The sequence below is a fragment of the Triturus cristatus genome, chromosome 6 (assembly GCF_964204655.1).
Source record: "Triturus cristatus chromosome 6, aTriCri1.1, whole genome shotgun sequence".
Taxonomy (NCBI): Eukaryota; Metazoa; Chordata; class Amphibia; order Caudata; family Salamandridae; genus Triturus; species Triturus cristatus.
In genome coordinates this window covers 1,909,442,576-1,909,458,710 of record NC_140589.1, presented here as the reverse complement: position 1 = coordinate 1,909,458,710, position 16,135 = coordinate 1,909,442,576, and the positions used below count along the sequence as shown (strand labels likewise).

Below are 16,135 nucleotides of genomic sequence, written 5' to 3'. Positions count from 1 at the left end.
AAAGAAGATCATCCACCGCAGCTGCCTGGGAGAAAGGTGTCTAGTGGCCGTCATGAACTGTAGGTTCCGATGGTCCGTGTACACCGATACCACATGTCTTGCCCCCATCAACCAATGCCTCCATTCGGTGAAGGCGTCCTTGATTGCGAGAAGCTCCTTCTCCGCAATATGGTAGTTGCGTTCGGCGTCGTTGAGTTTGCGGGACATGTACGCAACGGGATGAAGCACCCCTGTGTCGTGGTTGCGTTGGGACAAGATAGCCCCCAGCGCCACATCCGACGCGTCCGCTTCCACCACGTAGGGGAGATCCGGATCGGGGTGAGCCAACACCGGCGCCTTACCAAAGGTGCTTTTCAGGGCCTCAAAGGCTTTGTTCGCTTCAGGGGACCAGACAAACTCCTTGGACTTCCTCAGTAGCTGTGTGATTGGGGCCACCACTCCTGAAAATCCATCTATGAACCGCCTGTAAAAGTTGGCGAAGCCAATGAAACTTTGGACGTCCTTCACGCTTTGGGGCACCGGCCATTCTTTCACCGCCTTGATCTTTCGTTCTGCCATCTCCTGTCCCTCTGGACTCAGCATCACTCCGAGGAATTCCACGGATGTGACGTGGAAGTCACACTTGCTGAGTTTACAAAACAGCATGTTTTCCCTCAGCTTTTGGAGCACAGCTTTGACGTGGTGTACGTGCTCCTCCACACTGGACGAATAGATGAGGATGTCGTCGATATATACGACCACGTAGATATCCAACTCCTCTCTGAATACCTCATTCAAAAAGTACTGAAAGGCTGCCGGGGCGTTGCACAGACCGAACGGCATGACGAGGTACTCAAAAAGGCCGAACCTGGTCTTAAAGGCGGTCTTCCACTCGTCTCCGTCCCTCATGCGCACCAGATGGTATGCCCCTTTCAAATCCAACTTGGTGTAGATACGAGCTTTCTTGACCTGTTCCAGAAGTACACTGATGAGAGGCAAGGGGTACCGATTTTTTATGGTTATCGCATTCAATGCCCTAAAGTCCACACAGGCTCTCAGCTCCCCATTAGCCTTCGGGATGAAGAAGAGTGGCGAGGCGGCCGGAGACTTGGACGGGCGGATGAATCCTAGCTTGAGGAGTTTATCCAGGTACCCCCGGAGATGCACGTTTTCAGGCTCCGTCAGGGCATACAGCCTGCCGCTGGGAACGCTGGCCCCTGGCACCAGGTCGATCTGGCAGTCAAACTGTCTATGTGGTGGTAGCACTTCCGCCTTCACCTCATCAAATACATCCTCAAAACTGTGATAAGCCTGGGGGAGAGCCACATCTTTTTCTGCCGCTGTAGCCACCGTCTGACTCCCGCTCTCATCTGCGTCAAGGGATTCCGTTCTTATTCCACAATGCAGGATGCAATACGGTGACGTCATTTCGATGCGATGTGTTGGCCAATCCACAAAGGGGTTGTGTTTCTGTAGCCACGGCAATCCCAATATGACGCCATATAGGGGCGCTCGGATGATGTTAAAATCGATTTGTTCCAAATGGTTCCACCCATATCTCATCGGAAGGACCCCCGTGTGCTGCCCGATGGGCCCCGTCACCAATCGCCTTCCGTCTACAGCATAGACGTCTTCGGGTACAGCTTTGGGAAGAAGCACTAGCCCTAGCCTGCATGCCTCGTTGTGGTCCATAAACATGCCAGTGGCCCCTGAATCCACCATGGCCACAACGGGTATCCACTGGTCATGCACTCCCACGTGCACCGTGCTAAACAGGTGTCGTTGTCCCTTAGTGACCGAGTTGGAAAGTGAAGGGATGGATGAGTGACTCCGAGATGCCCCTTCTCTGGTCTTGGAGTCCTCTAGTTTTCCGCCGGTATGTCCACCACGGCTGTTACCGACCGGTTGGCCCGATAACGTGACGTCTTCGGTTTGGCAGGGCATTCACGTACGTAGTGGCCTTTTTTGCCACAATATAGGCACAATCCTTGTTTACGGCGTGACTCTTTCTCCGTGGCTGTGAGGCTCGCTCGTATTGCGCCGATGTCCATGGGTTCTCCCTTGGATGCGGTGGAAGTTTCAGGACTTCCCACCGTCACATAGGATGGAAGGGATTTTCCTTTTCTCCCATGATCCCCCTTTCTTTCACTTAGCCTATGTTCCAGCCGTAATACCAGGTTGATAAGGCCCTCACATGTCTTGGGTTGAGGGTCAATATGAGCCACGGCGTCCTTGAGCTCATCGCACAGCCCTTGATGGAAGAGCGCCGTCTGTTTAGCAACAGGCCACTTGGTTTCCGCAACCAGCCTTCGGAACGCGTTGAGATACTGCACCAGGTCGTTGGATCCCTGTCTCAACTCAAGCATTTCACGGTCCGCCGTGTACGAGTCAGCCCTTCTGTCGAATACCTTCAGGAATTCCTCGCGAAAAGCACCCCAATCACATAAGAGGGGGTCTTCCCTGCTCACCAGAGGTACGGCCCATTGTGCCGCGTTTCCAGCCAAATAGGATATAAGGAAAGCCACACGAGCCTGACTCGTGGGGAACGCCTTTGGTTTGCACGATAAATGTAGCGCCACTTGTGTGAGGAATACCTGCACTGTGTTAGGATCCCCACTGTACCTCTCTGGTGTCGCCAAGGGGATGGCTACCGGCATTTCCACTACTACCGCAGGGGTCTGATTCGTGAGGGAGGTGCTGGGCGTGAGCGGGTCCAATTGGATAGCATCCAGTCTGGCTTTTACATCGGCTGTTTCTTGCCTAGAGGCAGCCACTTCAACTTGCATGGCCGCTAAAGCAGCCAGCACATCATCAAGTGTTGCCATGTCTGTTATCGACCGGGAGACAGTTAGTGTTATTAAGGTCGGATATTTTGTAACGCCCTGAACGTCTCAGGATCGTTTAACAGACACGACAATGAGGACGCAACCACTAGTGAAGGGTTAGTTGTTTTAATGAAGGCAAATATAATACAAAGAATAAACAAAAGTTATAGTCACTGGAATCCTCCAGGCTAAGTACGTTACCAGCCCACAGCACGGATGGTCCTAACCGTCCTCTGCATATACGCCGGTCCCGGCGTATGCCAACAGAGGGCAGAAATGAAATGGCCGACAATGCCAATCGGTAGGCTGTGAGGGGCACGAAGAGTGTTGGGGAGAATCGAGGAGTCAGGGAAACACCCAGCCGGGGTCTCTACCTGAAGGGAGCAGCCGCTCAACCTCTTCCTCAGACTGCACCGGGACGCGGAGTCACCTCCTGGTGATGCGTCACCGATACCCCAATCACAAGCAAGAAGACTGAACCGAGAGCAGCCGCTCGATCGATCCTGTGGACTTCCGAGTCTGTAACGCGGCAAACACCTCCTGGTGTGCGTTACAGCTGGCAGTCCCTGTGTCTCTGGTCGGGCTGGGAGTTACGACTCCAACCAGCAAAAGCGCCACTGCGCTTGGACTCAGCCGAGTCAAAAAACGAAGCTCAATGGTTGACCGGTAGAGCTTCCGGGTCCTTCACAGGTGACGATGGGGCAAGACACGGCCCAGGGAGTAACGACTCGACCTACCTCCGTTCTTGCCTTACTGGAGCACCACTCCGGAACACTGCTCTTCACGAAGCAGGTACGTCGGTGTGAACACAATATCCGACAGCGTTGTACCTCCCGGTTCCTCCCTTTATAGGGCGTGTTTTCCTTGAGTTATGTAACAGCTCTCCTGTTTACATAAGGGCGTGTTTCCTTGAGTTATGTAACAGCTCTCCTGTTTACATAAGGGCGTGTTTCCCTTGAGTTATGTAACAGCTCTCCTGTTTACATAAGGGCGTGTTTTCCTTGAGTTATGTAACAGCTCTCCTGTTTACATAAGGGCGTGTTTCCCTTGTATGACAGGAATTCTTGACACCTTTTACATTGTATGTTCACGAGAAAGATGGTTGCGCATTATCAGTGTTGACACAGCCTTTTGGCGACAGACCGCGCCCATGCGCATATTTTTCATCAACCTTGGACCCTGTAGCGAGGGCATTGCCAAGTTGTCTGAGAGCCACAGCTGCCGCAGCTATGTTTATTCGACAATCTGCTGGACTATTAATGGATAATACATTGATTGTTATGGTTCCACATGCTGTGGATACATTTTTAAACTGGACCAAGACACAACACTTAACTAGTGCGCGATTATCTGGATATGAGCTGACACTGTTAGCAAACCATATACACATAAAGAGATGCAACACGTTGAATCCAGCTACATAATTGCCAATTCCAGCAGATCTAGATGAGATTGAGCAACATGATTGTCTGTTCAGAACAGAAGAAGAGACGAAAGGGAGAGTAGATCTCAAGGATACTCCCCTGACTGAGTGTGATGGTACCTTATGGGTGGATGGTTCGTGTTGCAAGCTCCCGAATGGTGATACGACTGCTGCATATGCTATCACGACTTTGCACACGATTGTGGAAACTGCACGTGTGCCACATAATTTGGCCCAAGCAGCAGAATTAATTGCCCTTACGAGAGCATGCGTGTTGTCTGAAGGAATGAAAGTGAACATATATACGGATAGCCAGTACGCCTTTGGCGTGGCCCACAGTTTTGGGCGATTGTGGAAAGAACGTGGGTTCCTGACTTCGCATGGAGCTAAGATTCAGAATGGCAAGTTGGTGAATGATCTCCTTGAGTCACTGACCCTACCGTTACAAGTTGCGATTATGAAATGCAGTGCGCACAAGAAAATCACTGATGATGTTGGTCGTGGTAATGCGTTTGCTGATGAAGTCGCGAAAGAAACAGCGAAAGATGTAAAGACTCGAATGTATGTTGCAGGCCCTGCAAGATGGGTTGGTGATGTTGGAATGTGTGAAAACACAATAGAAAGTGTAAAGTCCCTTCAAGCTGAAGCCGCAGAGAAAGAGTTGAGCAAGTGGAGAGAAAGTATGGGTAAGTTGGACGAGAATGGTTGTTGGATTGATCTGTCAGAACATAGGCGATGGTTGTTACCTGATGCATATGTGCTTCCAGTAGTTACGATGGCACATGGAATGGCACATATCAGTATGAAAGGAATCTGTAAGTTGTTGGCTCCAGTATGGCAGAATGCTGGAATTCCCAAGTGTGCAGAGAATGTGGTCAAGAATTGTATGGTATGTTTGAAGTACAACCCTGGTAGGGGAACCCCAACTCCAGCTGGTCATTTTGCGCCTCCATCATATCCATTTGAAGTTTTGCAGCTAGATTTTATTCACATGGAAAGGTGCAACAACCTGAAATATGTATTGGTGGTTGTTTGCGCTTTTTCAAAATGGATAGAGGCCTATCCCCTAAAAGATAATACTGCTCTATCCACAGCCAAAGCCCTTGTGAAAGATTTTTTCCCTAGGTTTGGAATGCCAAGAATGGTGTGGAGTGATAATGGGAGTGAGTTTGTGGGTAAGGTAATGAAGAATGTGTGTGAGGGACTAGGTATAAAGCAAAAGTTTCACGCTGCAAATCACCACCAATCAGCTGGATTAGTAGAGCGCTACAACGGCGCTCTAAAACTGAAATTGGCCAAAATCCAGGCGAGCACCGGTCTTAAATGGCCTGACGCTCTGCCTTTAGCACTCCTATCCACAAGAATGACCGTGCACTCACGAGTGGGACTTAGTCCTTATGAGGTTGTTTTTGGCCGCCCGGCCAATGTATGGGGTGTGCCAAGACCTACAAAATTCAGTGAAATCGAGCATCCAGTACTGCTTGATTACTTGTATGATTTGACGGTTAAACTGCGTGTTTTACACCAACAGGTGCATGATACTCTCCCCCCAGCCTCTGAGGCTCCAGGACACCCTATCGACCCTGGCACGTGGGTCTTGGTGAAAAATTTTCAGCGCAAGAGCAACGATGAGCCCCGCTGGATTGGCCCTCATCTCGTACTACTGTCTACAAGACCAGCTGTTCGAGTAAAGGGAAAGAAGAACTGGATCCACGGCGCCCACGTGAAAAGGATCCCTTTGCCTCTGCCGTATGACCAGTGGGTCCAGGAGGGTATCGCAGACTCTGAAGCAGACACTGTACCTCGTTTTGTGCCGTTCAGTGATGCACGCATAAAAGGCACAACTTCAGCACAGGAAAGTGACGATATTTTGCAAGAAGCTGTGCCACCGTCAATTCGATTGGACACCACAGAGCCTGAACTCTTGTTTCAAGATCAGACAGTACCTGGCCGTTTTCATTGCAATCTGAGACCAAGGCCTATGGACAAATAAAATATTATTTTTCTTACCTTTTTTTATTTTTTGATAACCAGAGCTCTCCCATCTGAAGGACTTTCTTGATTTTTGTTTTTCGAACCACCATCCGGGTTCAGCCGCAGGGTTCCGGTGCCAAGACTTTGGGGTACAGGCCGAAGACGTTAGGTCAACGGTTCTGGTTGGTCTAGGGCGTTCCCTGGACTAACAGGCGTACTCCTTAGCAGAAGAAACTCACCCGCCGCGAGCGGCACGATTAGAGGATGGAGTTTTTCAAGATGGAGAGATCCGCTGAGGAAATGAACTTTAAAGCAAGAATGTGTAGAATAATGAAGAGCAAACGTTTTGTATTTTTATGCCTGTTTGTATTATGTAGTATGGTAGTGTTTACTGTAGGATTAGTATTCTTCTCCTCTCAAGAGCCCATTGCACCCACTGTACAGCCTATACCTCCTCCTACTGTCTCCTCACACTCTTTTCACCCTCTGCCTGAACATGAACAAGCTAGACGGTCTGAGTTTGTAAACAACTCGTTTATTCAGCTCCTGCACCAGCACCAACTAGTTATGAATACAACGAATTGCTGGGTGTGTGGTTTAATGCCACATACCATTAATAAGGGTATTTCTTATCTAGTGCTGCCGTTTAGTTACAATGGATCGTCATGGGCATTCCAGACCATGTTTCTCTTTGCCCTAGATGCCTACTCCCCGCGACAACCGCGTTCCATCAGACCTAGCACCAATAATAAAGCCCTAATGAAAGAAGTTGCCGATATGAGCAGAGATATCGATGCATACTCATCTATTCCCAAAGAGGAGTTGAGAGCTTATGTAGGGTGGAACGCGACGGGGTATAGTATTAGTATGGGTGAAAGACAGCGAACAATCTCATCCCCAATCTGGGTCGTACCCCACATAGGTCGGTTCTGTTTACAAGGTAATGGTCAGAATCCAAGAGCTCAACTGGGGAGAAGTGACTGTACTGAAACGTACACTTTTCCGTCACAGTTTTCCCCTGCGTTTTTAGCTGCCAAGGGTACATATTTTATCTGCAATGACCGAGCATATACATGGTTGCCCCCTGATTTCTCGGGCACATGTTATATTGCAAATCTGCTACCGCCGACATTTACTGCCGCCTCTGACTATCACAAGACCAGAGTTGTGAGAGGCGTGATTAGTAAGGAGGATACTGCCGGTCAGGAAGCGGGAGATTTCTTTTTGGGTTTCTTGCCGTTTTGGGGACCTATGGTCAATAGTAGGAACCTGAGACAACTGACTCGTGTGGTTGAATCCACTGTTAATATTACGGCTGGTGCCCTTGGTAATTTGACAGCTGAGCTCCAAGCGGATCGCCTCATGACTTTGCAGAACCGCATGGTTCTAGACGTTATACTTGCAGACCGCGGTGGGGTATGTAAGGTTATCCAATCTAGTTGTTGCATTTTCATACCAGATAACGCTCCAACAGTTTATCAAGCCATCTCCAAACTGCATAAAATATCTGAGTCCATACACGTGGATAAAGGAGATTGGTCACTGGTGGGGTGGTTCTGGGAACTGATATCTGCCTGGGGTTGGAAAGTTCTGATGGTCATTGGAATGATCTTAGCCATCCTTTTCCTGTTCTGGTTGTGCATACAGTGTGCTCCTGCGATATGTGGCCTCTGTGCTACATTATGTGTAAGGAAACCTGTATCGAGGGACGAGCTAAGTAATAGGATGATGCTACAGCAACATCTCCATGACTTCGTGAATATTGACCTAGACTCGGATTGAAATGAGTATAGTTATCGCCTATGTAAGGGCAAAAGGAGGGTCTGTCGTACTTTAGAATTTGGGACCGCGTAGGAGGCAGGGCCCTACCCCTGTCTATCCCGGTATTAGCGAACCGCGAATGGTTAATGCGGTATGTACAAGTGCTTTGTGTAACGTTTTAGCTATGAATGCACTGTGTATACGCTATTATACATCACTACGTGGGTTCAATTTTAGAGCGGTGGCCATCTTATGGTTGCCCTCACATAGGCTACATAGCATGAAGCCAATACGGGCCTTTTAGAGCACATGTGCCTTTCCTTGACTTTTCTGTGACCTGGGCAGCTTGGCTCCGCTGCCCCAGGTCAGTCCGGTCTCACGAGTTCCCCGTCCTCTGGCCACCTGTGATTAGCATCAGGGCTTGACACACCATAAAGCCTTTTCATCCTACACAAGCCTCCAGCTAATCTCTTTCGCACCTGACTATTCCTGCTTTATGGCTTGTTTTCCAAACAGGAGATGGCTCATGTTTATTGGGGCCTATCGATATCTGATGTGGGATCTGAGCCTTGCTGGGTAAATAATTGCGGGCTGGCTTAACTGGAATGTGGGATGGTCATCATGACTCTGCCTTTTCGTTTGTAATGTATACATGTAATGGCCATATCGTAAACCAAGGAATGTGTGCCTGAAGCAGGATATTTTGTATTTAAGGAGAAGCCCGTTTCTGTGATTTTTAGCAGTCTCCTGAGAGGGGAACAACCTTTACAACGCAACTTTTACAACGCACTACACTTACAACGCATTTTTTACAATGCAACATCCACTACAACGCATTCCATTACATAGCATGACACTACAACGCATTTTTAAAAACTACCTTTACAACGCATTCCATTACATCGCATACTACCTTTACATCGCATACCATTACAACGCATAATATTACACTACACTATCCAACACTTACCCTACTGTTGCACCCCCTGGAGTTAGAATAGTAATTTTTACCCCTATACTATCCAACACTTACCCTACTGTTGCACCCCCTGGAGTTAGAATAGTAATTTTTACCCCTATACTATCCAACACTTACCCTACTGTTGCACCCCCTGGAGTTAGAATAGCAATTTTTACCCCTATACTATCCAACACTTACCCTACTGTTGCACCCCCTGGAGTTAGAATAGTAATTTTTACCCCTATACTATCCAATACTTACCTTAAATGCAATTTAATATTATGCGTTGTAATGGTATGCGTTGTAAAGGTAGTATGCGATGTAATGGAATGCGTTGTAAAGGTAGTTTTTAAAAATGCGTTGTAGTGTCATGCTATGTAATGGAATGCGTTGTAGTGGATGTTGCGTTGTAAAAAATGCGTTGTAAGTGCATGCGTTGTAAAAGTGTGCGTTGTAACGACATACATCCCTCCTGAGAACATACACGCTGTTGTACTTCTAGGATACCTGTAATTGGTCTGCAGCCAATAAACTGATCTCTGACTTCACCCAGAAGACTCTGTGTTTCTGTAGGTCTGAAACAGGAAGAACCCCGAAGTCATAAGGTGTGTTCCCCTACACCGCTGGGCTTAAAATACCCAGTACTTCAGACGTTAGGGCTGGGTAGAGTAAGGGGCGTTAACTGTTCACGCACAATGTCAGGAGTGGGATGATAGGGTTAGAGGGAACAAGGGTAGGAAGTGTATTAATTTTAGGCTATTTTTTGGGGGGTTAGGTGGTATGTATTTCTTTTTAGGACTTTATTTGCATTTGTAATTTTATATGTGTTTTATCTGTGCATGCGCAGCATTAGGATCGTGATGTTAGGGTTATAGGGGATAATAGTGGGAAGAGTATTACATTTGGAGGTTTTATTATTTGTTGGTGCGTTATTAGTTTTTTGGGGTTGTTGGTATTTATTTTTTAGGATTTCGTATCTTTGTGTACAGTTTTGTTAATAACTGTACAAGCAGCGTGCTGGGAGTGGAATGTTAAGGCTACAGGGTTGCAGGTATTTATTTTTTATTTTATGGATGTACACAAAAATAACATTATATTCATTTTTTAAAGTAACATGTAATAAATTAAATACAGGCAGGATATCATTTTAAAAATCTTTATTAAATTCATATACAAACACTGTATTTAGTAAAATATTTTTATTCTTATACAAAAATATAACTTTAATACATTGTTTTATTATTTCTAAACATTTACTTTGAATAGTTTTTTAAAAATATTTATATTTTCTTTTTCTCTCAGATTTTCATTCATTTCTATGGGCGAAATATTCCTTATCACTTTTTACTGCGCCCATTATTTTTTACATCCTCTAGTTTTCTTGTGTTTCCTTCTACACTCACTGAAAGTTTTTTTCCCGAATCCTTTTTTGTTTTATTAGCTAATAACAGAGAATATAAAAATGTTGCTTTTTTCAAAAGAGCATTAATATTCCTATATTTCCATTTTTTTCTTTCAGGTTTTTGTATATCAACATAAATGGAGTTTGCTTCTTGGTGCTACGTGTTCAGATTTTAGAGGGGTATTGAGTTTTAAAGTTGCCCTCATTTTCATCCCTAACAACCTTTATTTTATTAACAGAGGCATTTATTTAAACTATGGGCATCATTTGCAAGCACATTGCGCCGCCGGTGAGTCACTTTTTTGATGCACTGGCTGCACAATGGGCTTGCCAATATTTACAAAGCCACGTAAAGTCACCATGCCTGACTTTTCATGTAAATATGAGCCGCTTTTACGATTTAATTTGCGTGCAAGGGGCATTCCGTGGGTGTTGCTGTAGGTGTTCCCCTGCAACATCCATGGAATCTGACACATTCCCAGAATTACAACATTTTGTAAAGTTGGAAAAGCGTCAGAATCCTACACCTCCCCATCCTGCAGCACACATAGAAAGAGAAAAATGCATCAATGATTGTTTTTGTTCAAGAAGGCGTCCCCTCCTGCACAAAAACAATCATCCCCAGGATGCAGGCACCCTGGCAACATGACGCAAGGATGGCACATGGGAGCCAATTGTGTGCCAGCACCGGGAAAAATACACGGATGTGTTGTATTGTTGTTAATACGACGCATCCCCGTTATTTTAAAATGACGCAGTTCAGCACAGTATAATGGCTTGCGGCACTGCGTCATTTTGTAGTAAATGAAGCCCTAAGTGTTTTTCGGGTTTTAGAGGGTTTTAAGTTGGATGGTGCTTCACAGAATGTGTTTTTTTCACCCCAGGGAGAGAAAACCTACTTGTACCCACACTGGATAGTATTTCCTTCCTGAACAGTACAGAGATGCTCAGAATATCTAACCCGGTCACTCTCTGCTCTGTCCTTCCTCCCACATAAACTCATTGCCAACAGCACCGCTGTCAACATTTTTCTGTTCCAAACCAAAATCATAAAACATATTCTATTGCTAATGCTCGAGGCACCCTCTTGAATTCTAAGCATACCTAAAGAACTATTCTTATATCACAGCCATTTCAACCAACTGAGCCCTTGCACCTGGAAGATTCAGTCTTTGAATACTCTCCATCAGCTCAAACCCAGCCTCCACATCCATCAGCATCATCGACATGCAAAAACCAACCCAGCCTCCACATCCTTCAGCATCATCGACATGCAAAAATCCAGCCTCCACATCCTTCAGCATCATCGACATGCAAAAGCCAACCCAGCCTCCACATCCTTCAGCATCATCGACATGCAAAAACCCAGCCTCCACATCCTTCAGCACCATCGACATGCAAAAACCCAGCCACCACATCCTTCCGCATCATTGACATGGACAACCCCAGCCCCCACATCCTTCAGCATCCTCGACATGCACACACCCAGCCTCCACATCCTTTAGCATTATTAACATGCACAAACCCAGCCACCACATCCTTCCGCATCATTGACATGGACAACCCCAGCCTCCACATCCTTCAGCATCCTCGACATGCACACACCCAGCCTCCACATCCTTTAGCATTATCAACATGCACAAACCCAGCCACCACATCCTTCCGCATCATTGACATGGACAACCCCAGCCTCCACATCCTTCAGCATCATCGACATGCACAAACCCAGCCTCCACATCCTTCAGCATCATGGACACCGGAGGAATGTTTTTTCCTTGAAGTAAGCTTATCATTAACGGCACGAGATTGAGACTGTAGTGCCTCAAAGGGTGAAAATCGCTCCCTAAGGCTACACACAGACCAGCCTTTTTAGTCTCGAGGAAGAGCCCGCTAAGACATTTAAACTACCGCGTTGATGCTTTATTATCAAGTGTAGTAAATCACACAGGACATCAAACTAATGATTTAATCGCTTACTGGGTTGATATGTTTATTTCAAACTGTGTTTAAATATAATTTTTCTATGTATGTCCATGTATTATGTGTAAAGTTATGTGACATGTAAATATTTCAATGTATGTGCACTTTGTAGTCCTAAATGTTAGTCCAAATGAACTTATCTGTGTGTATGTAGGTATATGCAACGCAATGAGTTCACACTGACTTCTCAAAAAACAGATAAAATATTATTGAATACAAGACGCGAGTTTTGTGCTGTTTGGTTTGGATAAAAGGTTTTTCCCTTTTCTTATTTTTTTCATTTGGTGATCGTTCTCATCCTTTTGGAGAGATACAATTGTGAAAATGTTCGTTTGATTTTTTAATAGTGGCAGAACCACCGTTACACATATATTAGTAATCCCCAAGTTCTGCACTAGACTGGGCTACCCCATTGCTTTATACTGTTGTCCTATCCACAGTCGTCGTACACAACATGGGTCACTGCAGCATTTTATGCTTCACAATGAAATTCAAGTCCCATCGAAGCAAGAACTCTCTTCCCAGGGTTCAAAGTCCTATTCATCATCTGCGTGGAGGCATCACATACCTGAAGTAGCTCCTGGGACCTCTCGGGCCTCATGAGGATCCAACACTGAAAATGAAATGACACTTATTAATGTCAAGACTATCACAGACAGATAGAGTAATCCAAAAACAGTGTCCACTTAATGTGATTTCATGGATTATTCTTAGGTCACCATAATGTGGAATCTTAAGTAGCCACCAAAATATTAGTAAGAATGTGCAGGAGTGGTTCATTTACATGGCAGGGATTATTACAGAGATTTGATTATGATGGGTTCAGGTCTTGGTCAATTAATTCAACATGGTAGGGGGTGTGGTTTGGGTCTTGAGTAGCCAAAACCCATTGGCTAATCAAGATCTACCCTCCCATGAGTGAAGGCAAGGACATCAGCCATCGGACAGATACCACATCAATGTCAGGTTGTAGGAAATAGGCGAGAAAGCCATTCCTGAACACTGTGGAACAGATGCTTGACATGCAGCTGAGTTACAACAGGATATACCAATATTGAATACAACTTAGTTAAAAGCAAAGCTGCAGGAGAGGACCAGCTGCAAAATGATCACAAGAGATCTGTGATTTCTAGAACATTCTAACTGTGGGGATGCCATCCACTGAACTTGCTGTTCCCTTTCTGGTTTAGCAATGGGAACCACTGGGTTTCTGGCGGCTGAGCCTCAGATGGCTCTACCATCATCAATCAATCAGGGTTCTTGTAAAGGGTAACTATTCACCCTTTAGGGTCTAAATGCTCTGGGGGGGGGGGGGCTCTGCAGTTCAGTCAAACAGCCAGGTCTTGAGGTCCTTCCTGAATTGAGACTGAGACAGTGATTGCCTGACATGTAGAGGCAGGGAGTTTTAGATCTTCGTATTGAGATAGGAGAAACATCTTCCTCCAGCCGCGGTCTTGCGGATCCGTGGGATGGTGGCCAGGGCTAGTTGAGCGGAGATGTCTGGTGGGTGTGTGGAGGGAGAGGAAGTGGTAGAGGTATGCAGGTCACGCGTTTTTGAGGGCTTTGCAGGTGTACGTGAGGAGCTTGAAGATAAATCTTTTTTTGATCAGGAGCCAGTATTGGTGTCTCAGGTGACAGGTGATGTGGTTGCAATAGAGGATGTTCAGGATGAGTCTGGCAGAGGCGTTCTGGATGTTCTGGAGTTTCTTTAGGAGCTTTTTGGTGGTACCGACATAGAGTGCGTTGCTGTAACCCAGTCTGCTGCTGATGAGTGCATGGGTGATTGTTTTCCTGGACATGGTGGGGATCCACTTGAAACTTTTCTGAAAGAGCGTGTGGATGCAGAAGGACGAGACGGCGTTGATTCATAAAGAGAGTGAGGAGTCCATGATGATGCCAAGGTAACATGTGTGGTCCGTGGGTGTGTGGGGGGTTCCGAGCGCCGCGGGCCACCACGAGTCATTCCAAGCGGAGACGGTGGAGCCCAGGATCAGGACTTCAGTTTTGTCTGAGCTGAACTTAAGGAAGCTGTCGTATATCCAGGTCGCGACTTCCTTCAACCCATTGTGGAAGTTGCTCTTGGAGGCTGTGGGTTTGTCTGTGAAGGAAAGAATCATCTGTTTGTTGTCTGCGTAGGAGATGATGTTGAGTCCGTGGCTTCTGACGATGGTTGCAAGTGGGGCCATGTAGATGTTGAAGAGGGTGGGGCTCAGGGAGGATCCCTGGGGCACCCTGCAGTTGATCTCTCTGGGTTCCGAGTAGAACAGTGGAAGTCTGACTGTGTTTTGCAGATGAGGAAAGAGCAGATCCATTCTAGGGTCTTGTCGAGGATGACGGCAGTTGTGGAGTCTTGTGCAGAGGGTGTGATGGGAGACGGTGTAGAAGGCTGCCGAGAGGTCGAGTAGGATGAGTTCTGCAGTTTCGCTTCAGTCGAGGAGGGTGCAGATGTTATCTGTAGCGGCAAGGTGATGTGGCTGCTTCTGTAGCTGACTACACACGGACGAGGTTGGTTTGGACGTTTGCATGCCAATGTGGCCAAGATCTGTCAACAAACTTCAGCAATTTAAGTGCTGCTGTTGGGAAAATGTGCATTGATGCCTATATAATGCACAGCAGAATAAAACCTACCAATTATTTCATCACAATGATCAGATGTTGTGATAGAATCAGATACTTTTAAGAAAAATATATATATTTTTTTAAATAAGACTACCAGTCATCACCGGGAGATACACATCAGTACCATTAAAGACTAAGATAAAGGACCTAGGTCGCCTTGCCAATAATTGGACCATAATATCAATAAATGATCTAGACACAGAGTATCTAGTAATTGTGTGACATTCTTGACGAAGGCGCAAAGTGCGCCGTAACGTGCGTAGAAGACTAAATTTGTTGCCACTGTCCATTTTTGCGTATTTCATGTTCATGACCAATCGTGTTATAATAATTTTAAATGTTATCACTGTATAAAGCATGGTGTAAAGAGACATTTTATGTATTGTTTATATTATGGGGCAAAATCAAAGGGGATGATGGACGGAGTGTTGAACATTGCAAGCACTCACCCCCAGTCAACTTATCTGGGTTTAATCCATCATCATTCTTTAGCTCACTCCGCCACCCCAGTTCAGACATGGCCCTATGCAAATCAGTCTGACCCTGTGCCTCAGATGAACAGTCCAGCCCGAACTGCCAAGCCATGTCTTCCCTGAACTGGAAACAAGCATCCTGGGACCGGTTTCTGGCTAATCAGCCGTCATCAGCCAGGCTAGCTTGAATCCAGTGGCAAAGTGAGCAAGGGACCCACGTCTGGGCATACCCTGCCAATTTAGGGCAAACAAAGCAAAACCAAAGGGGATGATGGACGGAGTGTTGAACATTGCAAGCACTCGCCCCCAGGCAACTGATCTGGGTTTAATCCATCATCATTCTTTAGCTCACTCCGCCACCCATGTTCAGACATGGCCATATGGCCATAACCTAGATCAGTTGGTCCCCCCGAGGAAGCCAAACTTTGGACCTGTGACTGAGAAGAAGGGTGAGTTTATTACCTACCCGAAATAGGGTGCTTACACAATTAGCGACCCAGCACTTATAATTAGGTCCTAAAGAAAGCCCTCCGACCCCTCCTGGGCAATAGAAGGGGCTGACACATGTCAACCTTTCTCATGAACCACAAGGTGCTATAGAAGAGTAGCATTTCTATATACGCACATCCTAATGTTTTAATTTTGCCAACTCTTCTTCTGAATAAAATGTGTTTAGGAGGGAGAGCGAAGCAATTTTATCTCACTCCAATTTTTTATGTTTACCTCACTTTTTGTTCA

The 16,135-nt window shown here is 46.2% G+C and overlaps 1 protein-coding gene across 5 annotated transcripts in view; it reads right to left on the bottom strand.

The window, feature by feature from the left end:
- LOC146822422 (NACHT, LRR and PYD domains-containing protein 3-like) overlaps positions 1-16,135 on the bottom strand; it is a 785,736-nt gene that overhangs the window by 652,709 nt on the left and 116,892 nt on the right. For all 5 annotated transcript variants that reach the window (XM_085613508.1, XM_085613507.1, XM_085613510.1 and 2 more), the window contains one exon: positions 12,874-12,918. In XM_085613508.1, the coding sequence (XP_085469634.1) occupies positions 12,874-12,918 (45 nt within the window). The remainder of the gene's footprint in view (positions 1-12,873; positions 12,919-16,135) is intronic.